At 37.4% G+C, this 18467-nt stretch overlaps 1 protein-coding gene across 2 annotated transcripts in view; it reads left to right on the top strand.

Annotated features, from left to right (window-relative positions):
- LOC107601356 (synaptotagmin-2-like) overlaps nucleotides 1–18467 on the top strand; it is a 39687-nt gene that overhangs the window by 8971 nt on the left and 12249 nt on the right. For both annotated transcript variants that reach the window (XM_016293519.1, XM_016293518.1), the window contains exons 2-3: nucleotides 7281–7502; nucleotides 16112–16272. In XM_016293519.1, coding sequence (XP_016149005.1) covers nucleotides 7307–7502; nucleotides 16112–16272 — 357 coding nt within the window. In that variant the 5' untranslated portion in view covers nucleotides 7281–7306. The remainder of the gene's footprint in view (nucleotides 1–7280; nucleotides 7503–16111; nucleotides 16273–18467) is intronic.

The raw sequence follows: 18467 nt of genomic DNA, 5'->3' as shown, positions 1-18467 counted from the left end.
ACACACACACACACAGACACACACACACACACACAGACAGACAGACAGACAGCCACACAGCAGCACAATCTTCATCCTCATTCAAGATCTCTGCACCTCGTAATCCTGCGCGTGATGCAAGAACTGTGCAACTGTGATAAATGTTCTGGAAGAGGTTTTTAGTCGTCATATGAAAATGAGAAATAAGAGTGTCTCTTGTCTTCAGAGTAGGATTTTAAATTTAGGATTATTACGATTGCAAATCCACTCATGTTATAGTCATATTCATACTCATATTTTTTTCATGTATCCCAGTCTGACATCATAACACAGGGTTTATAAAAGTGTTTATGCATATATTATATTATATTATATTATATTATATTATATTATATTATATTATATTATATTATATTATATTATATTATAATCTGTAAAGGGGCCCCTTAAGATTGGGTCCCTGCCATATATTATATTTTATAATATAATATGCAGTATAAATTATATATAAATTATTTAATATTACATTATAATATAATAAAGGGCAGGGTGCTGATTTGGCAACCTTATGTAGGGCCCCCTTCGCATGTTTTATAATATAATATAATATAATAATTTACTGTATTGCAATATAATATATTTATATAATTTTAAATAATTAATAAATAGTTTATACTGTTTATTTATATTATATTACATTGCATTACATTACAATACATAACATTATATTAGAGGGGACTGAATTGGTCAAAACAGCATAATGGTGCTGTTATGGTGTTAGCATTTTGCTAACTTCTGCCATTTTGCTAACTTGAACCAAACCCTCACTCTGTCCAAAACCCTGCCCTCCAAAGTCATGTAAGCAAACCCCAACAAAATGAATTACAGACAGAGAGTTTCATCTGCAATTCCGCTTTAGAAAATGCTGTCGTCATTTCAGCCAAAGTCGTCCCTCTCTTGGACAGCAATAAAAAGGCTATATTCGTGGCTGGTTCTCAGTCAAGCATTACGTGCTGACCCAACCATTCCAGCGGATTTATCCCGCTGAGCTGCAGCGTCACCGGTCAGTGTCTTCGATTTCTCACCTCAGCGAGTCCGTACGCTCGTTACAGAAGCAGCACCTCGAATTAATCCCGCCATAAAGCAGAAAAGTGCTGTGAGATAATGTACGACCCCACCATAACCGTATTAATGTGCTCAGTTGTGTTGTAGCGGAGGGCCTGAGATGGGGTGAGCGTATTTGTGTCGTTTTCTCACATCTGGGATAAAGTGCTGGCAAACAGCTGTGTAAAGGGAATTGGAGGCTGTAGTTGTGAAGGCTAGTGGTTGTCTGGCTGTGACGTTTTACATTATCTGTCATCTGAGGACTTGTTGAACAGCTGCAGTTTGTCAGCGATACACACCCAAGGTTGTGAGCTAGAATAGGCTGAGGTAGCAGCTTCAGAGTTATCAGGTACAAACAATTAAATAACTCATGATGTTATAATGTTATTAAATCAGCATAAGTAATAATATTTCAGCCCTGTAATAATATTTTCTGGGGGAAAAAAACTACAATAGCACACAAATACACATACAACATTCTGCAAAGACGTTATTAAAAGTAACAAATGTATCTTATTTTACTGGAAAATGAAAGAACATTTGAACAAACTTGGATAATTACATTAACCTTTTAAACAACTGGGAAGTTGAGGGAAGTAAAAAAATCATCTGTCAATTTCAGTGAGTGAAGAACAAATGTACACTCATGTGGGTTATCTATGTTACCGTCTTTGACAGACAGCATGATTGAAGCCACTCAGGCTGCCGTTTTCTCCTCCTCTGAAAGAGATGATGTAGTCAAAACATCTAGTAGTGCAGGCTGCTCGTAAATACCATTGTGTATTGTGCATGTTATTTTTTGACAGACATCGATATTGTGATATTCAAATGATGTGGGTTTGAAAACAGATGGATCATAAGGTAATAAATATGTATTTCTTAGCCGGCAATTAGTGAAGTGATTGATGCCTGTGAGTGTGTAATGTCAATGTTTTTAGTTCTAATTTTAATATTCCAACTGACAGCCAGCTTAAGTATTTGACGGACATGATAACATGCATAAGGGCTGAACAATGTTTGATTGGTGGTGTATAATAAAATGAGAATTTAAGCTTTTTGCATAACTAACTATACTTATTTTATGGAATTAAGTTTATGTCATGCTTAAATAAATTACATGCCCCTCAAAAACTGACATGTTTGCATGCTGCAAATCCGTAGACTTTCGGAAATCAAGGTCTTTTTTCTCTTAGGCAAAAAGTTGTTTTTATTGTCTCTTATGACAAAATCTATAAATTAAACCCTTGAAAATGCAGATCCTGTTAAAAATTGTTTTTGAAAAATCACATAAAACTATATACATATATATATATATAAAGAGAGAGAGCATAATATAAAGCATTAATTAATTGTTTTGAAGGAGCAGGACACTTAATTTGCTAAGTGTTGTAATGAATGTAATCAATCTTTGATGGGTGCTATTCTGAATACAGATGAAGTGTAATGCTGGATGAGAAGTTGATAATGATGACACTTTTTTCATTTTTGATGAGAAGCTATCTTTTTCCTGGTAACTGATCCTGTCAGTATGTGAAGATTGAGCTTGGCTAATATTTAATGATGCCACACTGGCACTGATACAAGCATTATTATTCAAACATAATTGCATTGAAGATGCAATTAAAATGGCTGTAACACTGACTTGTTTTGGATGTACTAGAATCAAATCAATGTCTAATACAAGACACATTGACAGATTGATTACATTTATTTAAAAACCACAAAACAATGCTTCTTGTTAATATTATTTTGTTGTTTCGAGCAATATTGTGCACCATGCACTAACAGTGAGCTGTGAATCTGTAGAGACCACCCACTCTCTCCAGATAGCTAGTTTCTGTTCAGCCAAACGTTTGGCAGGACATACAGCTTTTGTGTTTTGTGTTGCTTGCTGTCACGAATAAGTTTACCTCAGTTTGAATAAGACCATTTACATAGTAGAGGACATATAATGATCGTTTGATTTATTTGCACTAGTTATATCATGATTAATTTGAATTAGTTACTTAGTTTTTATTTACTTGTGCATTTGTTGTTTACAACAATGTTGCAAAAATTCAAAAGTTGTCTTTTACCTCAAGAATAAAAAAGAAAATATTTTGCATGAAAAAAAATTCATATTTAGCACTATAAACATTTTTGAGGACTGTGGCATTCACAAAATATTTTTTCAATTAAACACATCTGGATAAATTGCTAAGAATTAATTTATCATATTTCCAGATGTTGTTTTGTGATTTATTTATATATATATATATATATATATATATATATATAGTATACTGTCATTTCATGATTTTTCACACAATTTGCAAAAGCTGTACAACTTTACAATTTGACATTTCGACATATTGCTTTTGTTTTATAATGAGAATGAGTTTTTCGCAATACAATAATGAGAATGGTGCGAGAATGGGTTTAATTATCGAAAAATTTAAATCGCAATAAAAAATTAAAAAGTCTTAATGGACTTAATTTGCAGAATATCATTTCATTATTTTCATTCTGGGATGAAATATAACCTGGACATGTCCTTGATGGTTTTGTGAGTTTCTCCCAAAGACATTATGTAGTCGATATGTAAACTTGTATGTCATACAATGGATCTTCGTGGACAATTAGCGCTTTTGAGAAGTAATAACATGATGTGTGGATTGCATAGAGAATTTCCTCCCACTCTGAACAAGAGAAGTTTGGCAGTGCCCTGAAGCAATTCTCATTATGGAATTCAGCAGTCATATCTAGATGCATCTCCAAAGGTTTGATTTGGTCTGCCAAAAGCATCCTTTGGAGCAGGTCCATTTCTGTTCCTTCTGTTCCTAGATCACTCATTCGATCCTGTTTATTTGCGCTTGCTAAAACTTTGTCTAAGTCAAATGTGTCATTATAGCCAGTGAGTTTGTTGGCAAGACAAAACAGACATCCATTCTGCCGATCACATTCACAGACCGCTTTATCTGAGCCAGACTTCTATTGTATTTGTTTCTGTTTATTTGTTCTGTTGTATTTACAATATGTGCTCTGGCATTCACACAGATAAAACAGCAGGAGTATCTCGGAGAGCTGTAAAATCAGTGTGAGTGCAGTGGAGATAATATGTCCCATAAAAAGCAAAGTGTCTCTTGTCCTCTAAGCGGTATGCGGTCACCCCAGAGCAAAGACACGGACACAACTTCTCATTCACTGCCGCACATCTCTATCTCCCTCAATGCAAACAGAGGGATCAATCTCAAGCTCAGTGAGTCCAGTGATCATATCAGCGTCTTAAAGGCACACAAGAAGAAAAGACGAGGGGAGGATACGGCAAACATTGCATCACATTTTCATTAGGGTCTGGTTTAGACAATGAGTGTGTTAATATGGCCTGATACTATCTGTAATTATCAAAATAACTCGCACGAGCACTTCCGCAGTGGAGACATACCCAAAGCTAAATACCTTATATCAGGGGTGCCCAAACTCGATCCTGGAGGGCCGGTGTCCTGCAGAGTTTAGCTCCAACTTGCCTCAACACACCTGCCTTCAAGATTATAGAATGCCTAGTAAGAGCTTGATTAGCTGCTTCAGGTGTGTTTAATTTTGGTTGGAGCTAAACTCTTCAGGACACCGGCCCTCCAGGACTGAGTTTGGGCACCCCTGCCTTATATGGAGAGGCACGGAAAATGGCTTCAAAAATGAAAAACTACTGAGCAATAGATCAAAAATTTGTCAGACACAGTCACTCCTCGTGTTTGGTAAGCCAAAGGAAAGCACAATCGTATGCATTAACTTCTAAAATTAAACATAAACTTTTAAAATAATGCAATGATGAGTGTGTGAAGTGAATGAGCGAAACGTAGCTTCCTCTGTGCGTCTCTCAGAAATCAGCGCTTGACCAGAGTAATATCAACTAAGATACTGAATCATACATGTTTCTCTCAAGCTCTCACTACTTTATTAACTTCCCATTTTTTTGGAGAATTAGCTACAATCGTTGTCCATTTGGAGCGTCTCTGTCATTTTACTACACTCGTTCACCTTGGGATCGTTTAGTCCGCCAATTTCCTTAGATCACAGGTCTTGTTTTTTTTCCACCATGAATTAGTAATATCTTATAATTGGACAGCTGTGGGCTGGTTGCAAGCTGTTCAAACAAGTGCATTATGTGTCAGTATTTGTTCAATCTTGAAAATGATCCAGACTCTGAGTCACTCTGTAAATATGTCAGATGTATCTAATGAAACTGAATCACATTGCATGGTGTTTTTTAATCAGGGACAGAGTTATTGTGCTGATATTATGCACTCAAGCAAATAAAAAGCAGTAAACTATATATTCTGATAGGATAGGATAGGATAGGATAGATAGATAGATAGATAGATAGATAGATAGATAGATAGATAGATAGATAGATAGATAGATAGATAGATAGATAGATAGATATAGATTTTTTTTTATAATAACATTTTAAAGAGGATTTTCATCGTTGAGAATATTTAGGGGAACAAATTAACTTCTGCTTGTGTGTGAAAAAGTCTGAGCATGTCAGATGTTTTCATTATGATTTGAAGTTGCTGAAGTGTCATTAATCAAACTGGTGTTCTCGATAGGCCGCCGGGCTGCGCCTCTGACTTACACTGGCGTTTTCTATCCTTCTTTGCATCTTTTCTTTTGTTAGCTCCTCCTGCAGTCTGTCTGTGGGCCACTTGATTTATGCAATGTCAGATTACATAACTGCAGCATAGCGCATTTTGCCATACATTCCCAGTGCAGGAATGGGACCTTGAATAATAAAACGGCTTATCCCGTGAATTGTCAGCTTCATTAAATTATTCACGCATTGCAATGGGTACAGACAGGCTCTCCACCACTGGAGCAGAGAATTGACGCTTGAGAAATGAGAAATCCTTATTGTTTGCCGATATTGCTGTGTTTTTAATTAAATCGGAGGGCTAAGTCTCTTTTTATTATGTTTACCATTCTTTGCCGCACAGGTGGACCAGCTTCAGTTGAGCTATATGGAACTTTGAAGCAAGAGTTTTATATTTTTAATAATTTATGCCTAAAACCCAGACCTCCATCTGATAGTTTATGTGTGAAGGGATTCAAGTAAACAGTTAAAACATATACTTGCTTTTACCGAAAAACTAGCTTCACTTCAAATTAAAAATGAGTTTACATGTTAGTAAGTCAACAGTTACTGTTTCATTATTTGGCAGTAAATGGCAAAAAAAAATCGTATAAATATATAGATATGTTGTGTGTGTGTGTGTGTGTGTGTGTGTGTGTGCGTGTTTTTGTGACAAATGAGGACATACATTTGTATAATGACAAAGGTATGACATAGGTATTACAAGGAGAAGGTGACTTTTCAGGACATTACCCCATGTCCCCACTTTTCAAAACGCTTATAAATCACACAGAATGGAGTGTATTGCAAATCTGAAATAGCACAAAGTCTCCTGTGAGGGGTAGGTTTAGGGGTAGGGTTGGTGTAGGGCAATAGAATATACAGTCTGTACAGTATAAAAACCATTACGCCTATGGAGAGTCCCCACTTTTCACAAAAACAAACCTGTGTATGTGTGTGTGTGTGTGTGTGTGTGTGTGTGTGTGTATGTGTGTATACATGTGTGTGTGTGTTTTTGTATACTGTATGTCATGTAAATAATTTAGCACATTTAGATTTTTTATTTTGCAACTGTTTGCACAAAAGAGTTGTTGTTTTTTTTTATTAAAATGGTAACATTTTTAAGCAGATTTTTGTCATGATACTGAGAATTTTTGGAGAAACAAATTAACTTCTGCTTGTGAGTGGAAAAATCTGAGAACGTCATATGTTTTCATTTAGATTTGCAAATTAAAAAATTGTTTATATGTTTGTAAGTTAATACTTACTGTTTCAGTTATTTTCAATTATTTTTATCTTCATTTATTCAATCCTGCCATACCCTATTACTGATGAAATCCCACTTACTGACAAGTAGCACATCACCTTTCACATTATAGGCCACATTTTAATAATCAAGAGATCAGCCAGTATGTCACATTATGTTGACGATCACGTAGCCACTGTACCTGTCTATGTCGGCAACATTTGCATGTTTGATGGAGCGAGTAAGTCGTTTCATTCAGTTCCCATCAAAGAAAATGAGATTCAGAGACTCAGTAGTGTCTCATCACACTCATGCCATCTTGACTCTCTTTTTGCCTGTCAGGGTTTCTGTTGGTGTAGCCGTCAAGCATGAAGTGGAATTTGTTCAAGAAGAAGCCTGCAGCCATGGTGGGCCCCGAGCCCACAGGTGCCAGTGCCCTGACCATGGCCCCTGCTGTTTCCACACCTGCAGACAACTCCACTGAGCACCAGGGCCCAGTCAGCAAGAATGACGTTTTTGGTGACATCAAAAACAAGTTCCTCAATGAGATGGACAAGCTTCCACGTGAGTATTTGACTATTGTGCGATATTTCATAATCCCTAACCAGAGACCAACATTTCTAATGTACCTCAAGCTCCAAACTCAACTCAGATCTTCAGACTCTGCTGTTTAGTGTGTTGTATCTTTTCTAACCGATTGGACCATGTCAGGCTCTACTGTGCTGCCTAGAAAAACCCTAGCAATGCCCTAGCCAACATAAAAGTCTGTCTTGACTAGGGCTGCCCCCGATTTTCTATATCTATATTCTCTACGATTTTTCTAGTCGGCTAGTAGTTGTTCATTTAAGCCATTACTAATTGCATGTCTATATTAATCTAATTTATTAAATATATACTGACAAGAATATGACTACGAATGTGTCTGGGAAAAAAGAGCTGGAGATATTTTAATTATTTATTAATAAACTAATGTTTTCTGAGTCATTGTCGGTTGCAGGGATGAAGTTGATGATTCTGACTCACCATCTCCATCATCGCTAGAGTGTTTTCGATTTTAATAGATTTGTTTAAAAGTAGACATTTCAAACTTTCTATAGATATATTTCTCATATCTGTGAGGCAAGTAGCTATGGAATGCCGTTTCTGCCACTGTATTTAAAATAAAATAAGGTAATTGTGACTTTTTATCTCACAATTCTGACTTTTTTCTCCCAATTGCAAGTTATAAAGTCATAAGTGTGAGATCTAAACTCACAATGCTTAGAAAAAAGTCAGAATTGTGAGAAAAACTTGCAAGAAAAGGCAGTCGTGGCCTAATGAGAGTTAGACTTGTAACCCAAAGGTTGCAATGTTCGAGTCTCGGTACCAGCAGGGATTGTTGGTGGGGGGAGGGAATAACCAGTGCTCTCTTCCTCCTTCAATACCACAACTGAGGTGAGACCCTTGAGCAAGGCAATTGTACGAAAATTGTCCGTTTTTTTTTTATATGGAATTGAACTTTATGGGCCAGATTTACAATCAGCTTGTGCCAGCGTAAACCCTCATTTGGTGTTAAAAAACTAATGTCAGGACTTACTAAAGACAGGCAGTGAAGAATTAGCACTGAAAAGGCGTGGACATGGTTATTTTTACAACTCACCTTATTGAATATGTATTTGTAGGAGTTTCTCTTTCGATCTGTAAATTTATGGGAGGAGAGTATTTAAATGAATCACGCAACGCGACTTATTAAGATTTGCGCTTGTCAATTCACTGGTATTTGTGGCATTATTTAATGCCCCAAAAAAGCATGTCTTAAAGCAGGCGGTAATTTGCTCTGCTCTGGTAGATTGCGCTGGTAATTATGGGAATGAGATGTTGCATCTTTGTTCATTAATGTGCGCATTGTCAGTAAATCACACGCAGAATTTTCCCCTCCCATCTGCGCTTTTGTGGAATTGCGCTCTAACTCTAATTTGCCCTGTTTAGTAAATATGGCCCTAGAACTTGCACTCATGCAACTCAGAATTGCGAGGCGTAAACTCGCCATTGCGAGAAAACGTCAGAATTGTGAGATAAAAAGTCACATTTTTTATTCATTGGTGGAAACAGGATTCCATAAGTATAGCCTATACGGTGAGTTTAGTTTCATTTTTGTGATGTGCTTCAGTTCACGGAGACCGAGACAGCAAAAAGCGCATCCTGTTTGTTTTCTTTATTTTACATGTTTTGTTGTTATTGTCAGTGTACACAAATAAAAGTTGACCCTTTACAGTTTCAAATGATACATTACTCGTATCTGCATGAGCAAAAATGACGGCATATTTTAGGTTGTTTCCACTTGTTTCCAAAATGCAAGTGATCGTGTCGGTGCTTCCATGTCATGCAGTAGCATGTTAACAGCTTCCACATTTCGCACAAACTCTAGGATATCTAAAATTGCGTTTATCTAGGTTAACGTAAGAGTGAGCAGCCGTGTAAAGTTGCCTCTACTTATGTTTCATGTTCAAATGATAAGCCATATATGAGGTCAGTGAATGATATGCTATGGGCTAATTACCAGGGGTGTTGTTAGGCCCTTTTTAGTGGGGCTTCAGCTGCGGATTCTCCCCGTCTTTTAGTCAGCGTTATTCAGCGTGTTCTTGGCACAGTGATAGTGTCAGAAGCACAGGACAAGGTGTGTGCATTTATGGATAGATTGTTATGATATCTCCATCTGTGCAGTTCTCAAGAGTGAGCAGCCGTGTAAAGTTGCCTCTACTTATGTTTCATGTTCAAATGATAAGCCATATATGAGGTCAGTTAATGATATGCTATGGGCTAATTACCAGGGGTGTTGTTAGGCCCTTTTTAGTGGGGCTTCAGCTGCGGATTCTCCCCGTCTTTTAGTCAGCGTTATTCAGCGTGTTCTTGGCACAGTGATAGTGTCAGAAGCACAGGACAAGGTGTGTGCATTTATGGATAGATTGTTATGATATCTCCATCTGTGCAGTTCTTTGTCATAAATGCAGTTTACATAATGGGATGTAGGAGCATTACAAAACATTTTTTTCATCCACGGTAAAGTTTTCACTGCATTCACCCTTTATCACACCTACATTGTTTCCTCTAGTGAAAATGGAACGTGAAGACAAACTTCTTTTAAAAATTTTGTTTTAAAATTGAAACATATCATTGTGGATGTGGCATTAGATGAACATCATGCATAGAAATGATTAAAGACACAATCACACTGTAAAAATGATTTGTTGGTTTAAATTAAGTAGCCTAACCTGGTTGCCTTAAAATGTTGATTTAAACTAAAGAATTGATTTGACAAAATATTTGTGAAAAGTTATGATAATAAATCATGTAAATATTTTTTAAAGTGATGACAGACAGCACTCAGTCAATGTATTAATTTAAACTGCTTATCATAGTGAATGACAGGGACAGAGACACATCATGTGGAGTTATTTCATTCTGCTAAATAATGACCCAGCAGATGATTGTGACATTTATAGCCTAAGAGTAAATTGATTTGTGGTTTTTGATGTCACTTTGAATTATAGAAGTGGCAAATTGATAGATCTATGTGTTGTTATTTTATTAATTAATTTTTTTAAATAAAAAAGGAATGGTTTAAAGGGGTCATGAACTGCCTTTGTTTTTTATTTCGTAATGTTCTCTGAGGTCCACTTTTAATGTAAGATTTTTACATCAAAAAACATAATTTAGAGGTAATATTTTCTGTCCTGTTTTAACCCCCCTCATCAGAACGCTCTGCTTGAACAGGCATGGAGGATTATAGACTCGGAAGTAAATGCCCACTGCTATGATTGGCTAATAGTTGTTCAATTCAATTCAAGTTTATTTGTATTGCACTTTTCACGATACCAATCGTTGCAAAGCAACTTTACAGAAAATATGAATGTTTCTACATTACATTTAGGAGTAGATTATTAGTGGTGACTATGGCAGAAATGTACAATAAGAATCATGCAGTTAGTTACAAATTACACAATCAAAATGACGGTGAACACTATTAACTGCAATGATTATATGTTGCGATTAAACTTTGTGATTGCGATTAAATGTTGCGATTAAGCAACATTTGGTAGTTTTATATGTTGTTCCAGGGTTAGCATCATCTGAGGTCTTCTGGGGGTTGGCATCATCTCTTCTCAGGTGTTCGGTCATCTCAGATCTTCGTAAAGGTTGGATCCAGACTGAATCTTGTGTAATTCCTAGTTGCCTCGGGATGCAATCCCGTGCAATTGATCAGATACAGCTGAAGTACAAAGTTACGAGATACATTATGTGAATGCTTGGCTAAAAATATGTCTTTAATCTAGATTTAAACAGAGAGAGTGTGTCTGAACCCCGAACGTTATCAGGAAGGCTATTGCAGAGTTTGGGAGCCAAATATGTAAAAGCTCTACCTCCTTTAGTGGACTTTGCTATCCTAGGTACTACCAAGAGTCTGGAGTTTTGCGACCTTAGGGAGCGTGATGGATTGTAGAGTGATAGAAGATTAGTTAGGTACGCAGGAGCTAGACCGTTAAGGGCCTTATAAGTAAGTAGTAATATTTTGTAACTGATGCGGAACTTAATAGGTAGCCAGTGCAGAGACTGTAAAATTGGGGTAATATGATAATTTTTTCTTGACCTGGTAAGGACTCTAGCAGCTGCATTTTGGACTACCTGTAGCTTGTTTATTGAAGTTGTAGGACTACCACCTAGCAGTGCATTACAATAGTCCAGTCTAGAGGTCATAAATGCATGAACTAGCTTTTCTGCATCAGAAACAGGTAACATGTTCCATAGCTTGGCAATGTTTCTAAGATGAAAAAATGCTGTTTTTGTAACATGAGAAATATGATTTTCAAAAGACAAGTTGCTGTCTAATATAACACCCAGATTTTTGACTGTAGAGGAAGTAACAGTATATCCGTTTAGATCCAAATTGTAATCCAAGAGATTCTGTGTACTGTTTTCTTGGTCCAATAAGTAATATCTCTATCTTTTCTGAATTTAAAGGGGTCATATGATGCAATTTCAATTTTTCCTTTCTCTTTGGAGTTTTACAAGCTCTAGGTGCATAAAGAAGATCTGTAAAATTGCAAAGATTAAAGTCTCAACTCCAAAGAGATATTCTTTATAAAAGTTAAGAGTCAACCACGCCTACCTAAAACGGCTCGTTCTAACACGCCCCCACATGTCTACGTCACGATGTGGGAAGATTTGCATAACGCCGCCCAAATGTTCACGCAAAGAAAGAAGGCGTAACTTTTATTCTCGCTGTAGTATTGTTGCTGCCATGTCATGAAGGCGCTGTGTGTTTCGTTTTGAAAGCGAAACTACTTAGTTTGGCTTTCCAGAAGAGGACAATATCTGCTTCGTCATGCCTGGAGCTGATCCATGCTGGTCGCTGAGGAAATACATCAACTTCGCGCTGTGGATCGCCAGATCGACTTTCACCGTGGACGAAGCGGAGTCCAGCCCGGGGTTGTCACATGCGGTTACCGCAAGCCTGGTGGACGCTCCTTCGTCGAATCTGACAGCCGCACCGTTCTCAAGCCCGCCCGCCGCCACTCAATCAAGCCGGACTCCGCTCACTCTAGCCCGCCGTGTGTTTCGTTGTGAAAGCGAAACTACTTTGTTTGGCCTTCCAAAAGAGGACATGAATAGCAACATCATATGACCCCTTTGATAGGAGAAAATTATTGGTCATCTAATCTTTTACATTTTTAACACACTCTGTTAGCTTAGATAATTTAGAAGTTTTACACCGTCACGCCGGAATGGGCTCTGGCCATACGGAGGCTGGCAACCGCCTTCGAGATTGGTACCACTTGCCTTCTCAAAGCGTTCCAACGGATGCTGGGCCTCATGGCGGTGCTCTACAGTTGGGTCTGCTTCGTATGCGCATACTTCAGCGCTGTTTGAAACCACGGGTTCCATCCCATGCGTGGCATCACGGATGCCTGCAGATCAGAGTGAGTCAGGCCTGTGTAACAGCCCTGGCCCCCTGGAAGAACTCCCGCTGGATGGAACAGGGCGTGGCCATGGGGATGGTTTGCAGAAGGACAGGTGTCTTGTGAACCAAGGAGCGGATATGCTATCAAGGAGCAATGTCCCCTCAGGGGAGTGGATGCTCCATCTGCAGACAGTTCAGAGGATCTGGGAGATCTTCGGCGAGGTCGAGGTGGACCTCTTCGCCTCAAGAAGACAACTCTCACTGCCCAACTTATTTCTCAAAGACCAGGGATGCGTTGACCCACGATTGGCCCAACCTCCTTCTTTATGCTTTTCCCCCGATCGCTCTGATTCCACAGGTAATCAGGCGAGTAAGGGAACAAAAATGCTAGGTTCTCCTGGTGGCCCCCCTTTGGATGAACCAGCTGTGGCTATCAGAGCTAACTCAGCTATTGATAGTGGCCCCTTAGTCTGTTCCGCTGAGACAGGATCTCCTCTCTCAAGCGAACGGGACAATATGGCATCCTCGGCCCAACCTATGGGCCCTGCACCTCTGGCCGCTCGACGGCAGCCTTCGAACCTCCCAGAACGAGTCTTAAACACAATTTCGGAGGCTAGAGCCCCATCTATGAAATGCCTCTATGCCTTTAAAGTGGTCTTTTTTCTCCACTTGGTGTCTAAACCGCGGCAAAGACCCTCATACTTCCGATTTGACAGAGGTGTTGTCATTTCTGCAAGAGCTGCTGGATAAGGGACGTTCCCCATCCACACTCAAAGTCTATGTGGCGGCTGTAGCGGCCTCTCATGCCCCAATTGAGGGCCAATCGGTGGGCAGAAACAGCGTGGTCATCTGCTTCCTAAGGGGTGCCAGGAGGCTGAATCCGCCTCGTTAACCTACTGTCCCTTCATGGGATCTGCTGAGGCCCCGCTTTCGAGCCGCTACAGTCTGCCAACATCCGGTCGCTATGTCGCTTTCAGACCTAACAATAGGTCTGAAAGAAAATCTGCAAATTCTTTAGGAAATCTGTATACGGCCCTGGCGGTCTATACACAGTTGCCAGAGCAAGAGATTTATTTTGCATATCTGACAGTGTAACATTAAGTAGAAGTATTACGAATGAGTTAAACCTGTATCCTGTTTTTTGAGTAAAATTGAGAATATCACTATATATTGCTGCAACACTGCTGCCACGACCAATCTGACGGGGCTCATGCTTATAACAGTAGCTTGGTGGAGTAGCTTCATTTAGACCAATATAGCCATTTGGTTTGAGCCAGGTTTCAGTCAAGCAGAGTACATCAAAACTATCATCTGTGATCATTTCATTTACAATAACTGCTTTGGGTGTGAGTGATCTAATGTTTAGGAGCCCAAGCTTTAAAAATTGTTTTTTGTTCATTTTACATTTTTCTGGCTTAATCATGATCAGATTTTTACTAGATCCTGCATTAAATTTATATTTTGGCCTCACTATTCGGGGAACAGACACAGTCTTTATACATTGGACAATGCAAGTACTTCTATCATTTAAGTGGGTAGAACAAAAACCATCATAGCAGTTATTTGAGAATTGGCTTACTAGTCATATGGAGCGTAGCGTCCTGGAGATGTTGTCCAACAGGACAGGAGTTCCGCTCCGACTCTGCTGGGGTGCAGGCCATCAGCGCGAAAAAGCCTAGGTCGCCCCCAGAAAAGTTTCCAATTATTAACAAAGAGCAGTTTCTGTTCTTTACACCATGACAATAACCATTCGTTTAAAGCAAAAAGTCTACTGAACCTTTTGTGTCCTTGTCGATACGTGGGAAGCGGTCCTGACATGATGATCGTCGTCACGGGTGATCTGCTGCATTTAATGAAAATCTCGATCAGGCTTCTGAAGTCCCTCTTCTAAAAATAGATGATAAAGAATTAACATGACGGAGCTTCAACGCAAAACATGCGGCAGCAACACGTTTATGTATGTTTGACAGCATACATTCCTTCACAGATGGATGCTGCTGTGATTTAGGTCAAAAACACATAAATACTCATATCAAATGATCTGTTTATCAGACAAAGCAATAGTGATCACGTAATAAATACAGTTTACACAAATACACGTGTGTGCTGCGATATCGAATCCAATATAGTCGGCACAGCATCGTCTTTTAGTTCCAATCTTTCTGAAAATCCTGTGTCCAATTGTGTCTTTTTAGAAAACAAATCCGCAGTAAAATGAAGTGAACAAAGGACCAAGTTCTTACTGATGCGGTCTGGCACTTCATTAAAAATAAAGTACATCAAATAATGTTTATCCTTTGGTTTATGCATAGACCTGTGTTTGCCGCTCTTGTCATTTACCTACTACATGTGCGAATCGGTGGGCAGGGCTAAACAGGCAGCAATGTAGAAGCAGGCGTTGATAATCTTCTGCGGAGGTGGTGCTTAGTCACTCTATTACATCATAGAGTCGTACATTCCACAACCATATTGTCCTGTGGTTTTGGCAGACTGCCTTCAATATAAGCTGTTTCTAGACTAACAAGAAAGTTTTGAGTTCTGAAACTTACAGGATGTTTCTATAGCAAAATGACCTCTTATTTATCAAAAGATCAAGGACATTTTTATTTCTCAGTTCATGACCACTTTAATATATAGAGTAGATTAAACATACTGCCTAACTAGACAGTTACAGTAATATAAGGTTTGTCCATTCTAAATAAATATAAATTAATATGATCTGGTTAGTTTAAATCATTTGAAATCAAATCAATATTCAGGGGTTTACTTTATAGGTATAGAACCTATTGTATGTATTGTTAAACAGTATAAACACTTAAACAGTTTTAATCTCTCATTGTGGATTGAGCCCCCCTAATATGGAAATCCTAGAATCGCCCCTGGTAATTACCTCAAGGACCAGTCATTAACAATCAGGGTTTTTTTTCTGTGACTAACAGACTAATAACATTTTGGTCCACTAAGCCTCTTCTCATCAACCAGCGTTTAGTCTACAATGAAGCCTGATTCTAAAATGTCATTGTCTAGAATATGCCTAAAGCTATGGCTTTACAGTTGCATACACTCATACAAGCAGTGAGTATGAGTGTAAATAAACTTGTAACAAACTTTAGTCCTGTTCTGTATTGATGAAGGTAATGGTGAAGACAAACACCGCTCTCTTAATGACCCTGATAAATCTGGATTTGTATTTCCAGCCTCTGTTCCTCCATCTTTCTCTGTCCTTCTCTTTTAGTGCCTCCATGGGCCATCATCGCCATCGCGATCGTAGCCGTGGTCCTCATTCTCACGTGCTGCTTCTGCATCGTTAAAAAGACCTGCCTTAAGAAGAAAAAAGGCAAGAAGGGAAAGAAAGGCAAGGGAGACATGGGAATGAAGAACATGAAGGGAGGAGAGGTATGACCACCCGACACCAGCACACTTCACCCTTAAAGGGATAGTTCACATCAAAATGAAATATTTATATCATACTTACTCATTCTGATGTTTCGGCTCTGTATCTTTTTCTTTCATGACACAAAATGAGACGTTATGGAAAAAAATGTACAAGCTGTTCTTTTAGATAAAACGAAAGTAGATGGTAAGCTCCAAAATGATATAAAAATTCAGATAATAATGCCATACATGTGCAGCTTGAACATGTTTCTAAACATCTCCTTTTATGTCTCACAACAGAATGACTTGAGAGTTAATAAATGATGTCTAAATTTACATTTTGGGTGAACTATTCCTTTAAAACCGTATGAAGAGACAGAAAGATTAATATTTTTCCACTTGCTAATTTCCGTCTGCTGCTAATGAGTTTAATAGGGTTCGATACATATCTAATCTGAATCTTTCCCTTGTTTAATGCCTTTAACAATGCAATAGCTATATTTGAAAGACTCAGCAACGGTCTGTTTTAAAAAATGGCTGTGTTACTACCTCACATATCCTTAATATAGCTTCTAGGTCAAGCAAATGGATGGTTGGTATTTTGGAAAGATTTTTTAGCCATTTAATATTCATGGAATATAAAATATTCAGTGTTGTACGTCATTTTCTGCCTGTAAAGCAGGAAAGCTACATGAAAGATTTCCCGCCACGTCATTTCATTTGCCGTGTTCGTATAATTTGGTTTCCAAAAGAATGTATGTGCTGTTAATCTCTTGTGCTTTTGTGTTAAAAATGACACATTTTCCAGCGAACGCACAGCAGCACTAAATCTTTTTTTATCTGTGCTGGAAGTATAATAGCTGAATAGCTGAAGAGTTTTGCTGTATTTGCCGTGTTGTGTCAGATCCCGCTGTGTGCTGTATGTTTGCTATTGTGACAAGCTAATTTCCCTTTGGGAATCATTAAAGTTTTGCCTGTCATATAATATATAATTTTCTATATAAAAAAACTCTCAGAAAAACTTAGATGTGCATAAGCACCATCAAGACAGGCTTATTATTTATGGGAGACCAGGGTTTATTGTAACATATTTTTTTCCGTTCATAACCAACTGTGTACTGCATATTTATCTGCTAGATTTTTGTACAGTATAAGTGCCATTTACTGTATATGTGGCAAAAGTAACTCTTTAATAGACTTATAATGATAATGACTAGAATTGATATTGAATTAAATATTCATATCACTGTTAATATAAATACAAATATATAAAATAATAGTAAAAAAAAATGCCTAAAGAATTTCATTTGGTTACAAAAATTACAAAAAAAAAAAAAAGTACAGTATTTTAACTGACTATTCATATTGACAAAGTTCAAAATCGGTAACTGCTCAGTGCTCAATATTAACTATAAATTGAAATATAGTTATACCATTTCAAATCAGGCTTATTATAGATAACTAAAGCTAAAATAAAAAAAGTGTTTGTTACTTGAAATAGAATAAAAACTAACTATAAAAACAATTATTGATTTTAGCTAGTTGCAGAAGCAACATTTTTCATGTTCATATTTTTACTAAAAGAAATAAAACTAAAACAGAAGTAATACAAATAAAAATAATGTAGGCATATTTTAACAACACCTAATAAAAATTGCAAAAACACAACAAAATTATTAAAATTAAATATTTAGATGCTATGCTAGAAACATATATTTTAAATATAAAATTTTTGTTCAATTATACAATTGTATTATTATTGTTATTATTTTTGTTATTACTAATATATATTATATAATACATATATACTTATATAATATAATATTATATGATAGTATATAAAATATTATTTTATAATAATAATAATAATAACTCTTGTTAACTGATGATGTCATGATACAATTTAATTTTTTTTTAAATGTACGATTCAAGACATTTAAGGGGTTACAGTTGCCCTCAGTCTCCCGTACTGTACAATAAAAGTGCCTCAAATGTGCCTCTATGTTATTTGTTTCTCAGATTTCTTTGGCTAAATTTGATGTTTGTATTAGCCAATAACGTAACATGTTTATTTAAACCAAAATGTGTCATTTTTGATACATGTCCATTAAGTGTTACTTGATTTCCTCTGCTTGATTCTGTCTTCTGTGAGTTCAATCTCTCCCTCTCTCTCCATTTCTTCATCTCTCTATCCTTCCTGCTTTATGTCTGATATG

The sequence above is a fragment of the Sinocyclocheilus grahami genome, unplaced genomic scaffold (genome assembly GCF_001515645.1).
Source record: "Sinocyclocheilus grahami isolate Dianchi unplaced genomic scaffold, SAMN03320097.WGS_v1.1 scaffold303.1, whole genome shotgun sequence".
In the NCBI taxonomy this organism is placed as follows: Eukaryota; Metazoa; Chordata; class Actinopteri; order Cypriniformes; family Cyprinidae; genus Sinocyclocheilus; species Sinocyclocheilus grahami.
The sequence above is the reverse complement of the archived record's forward strand: the minus strand, read 5'-3'. Positions and strand labels throughout refer to the sequence as shown.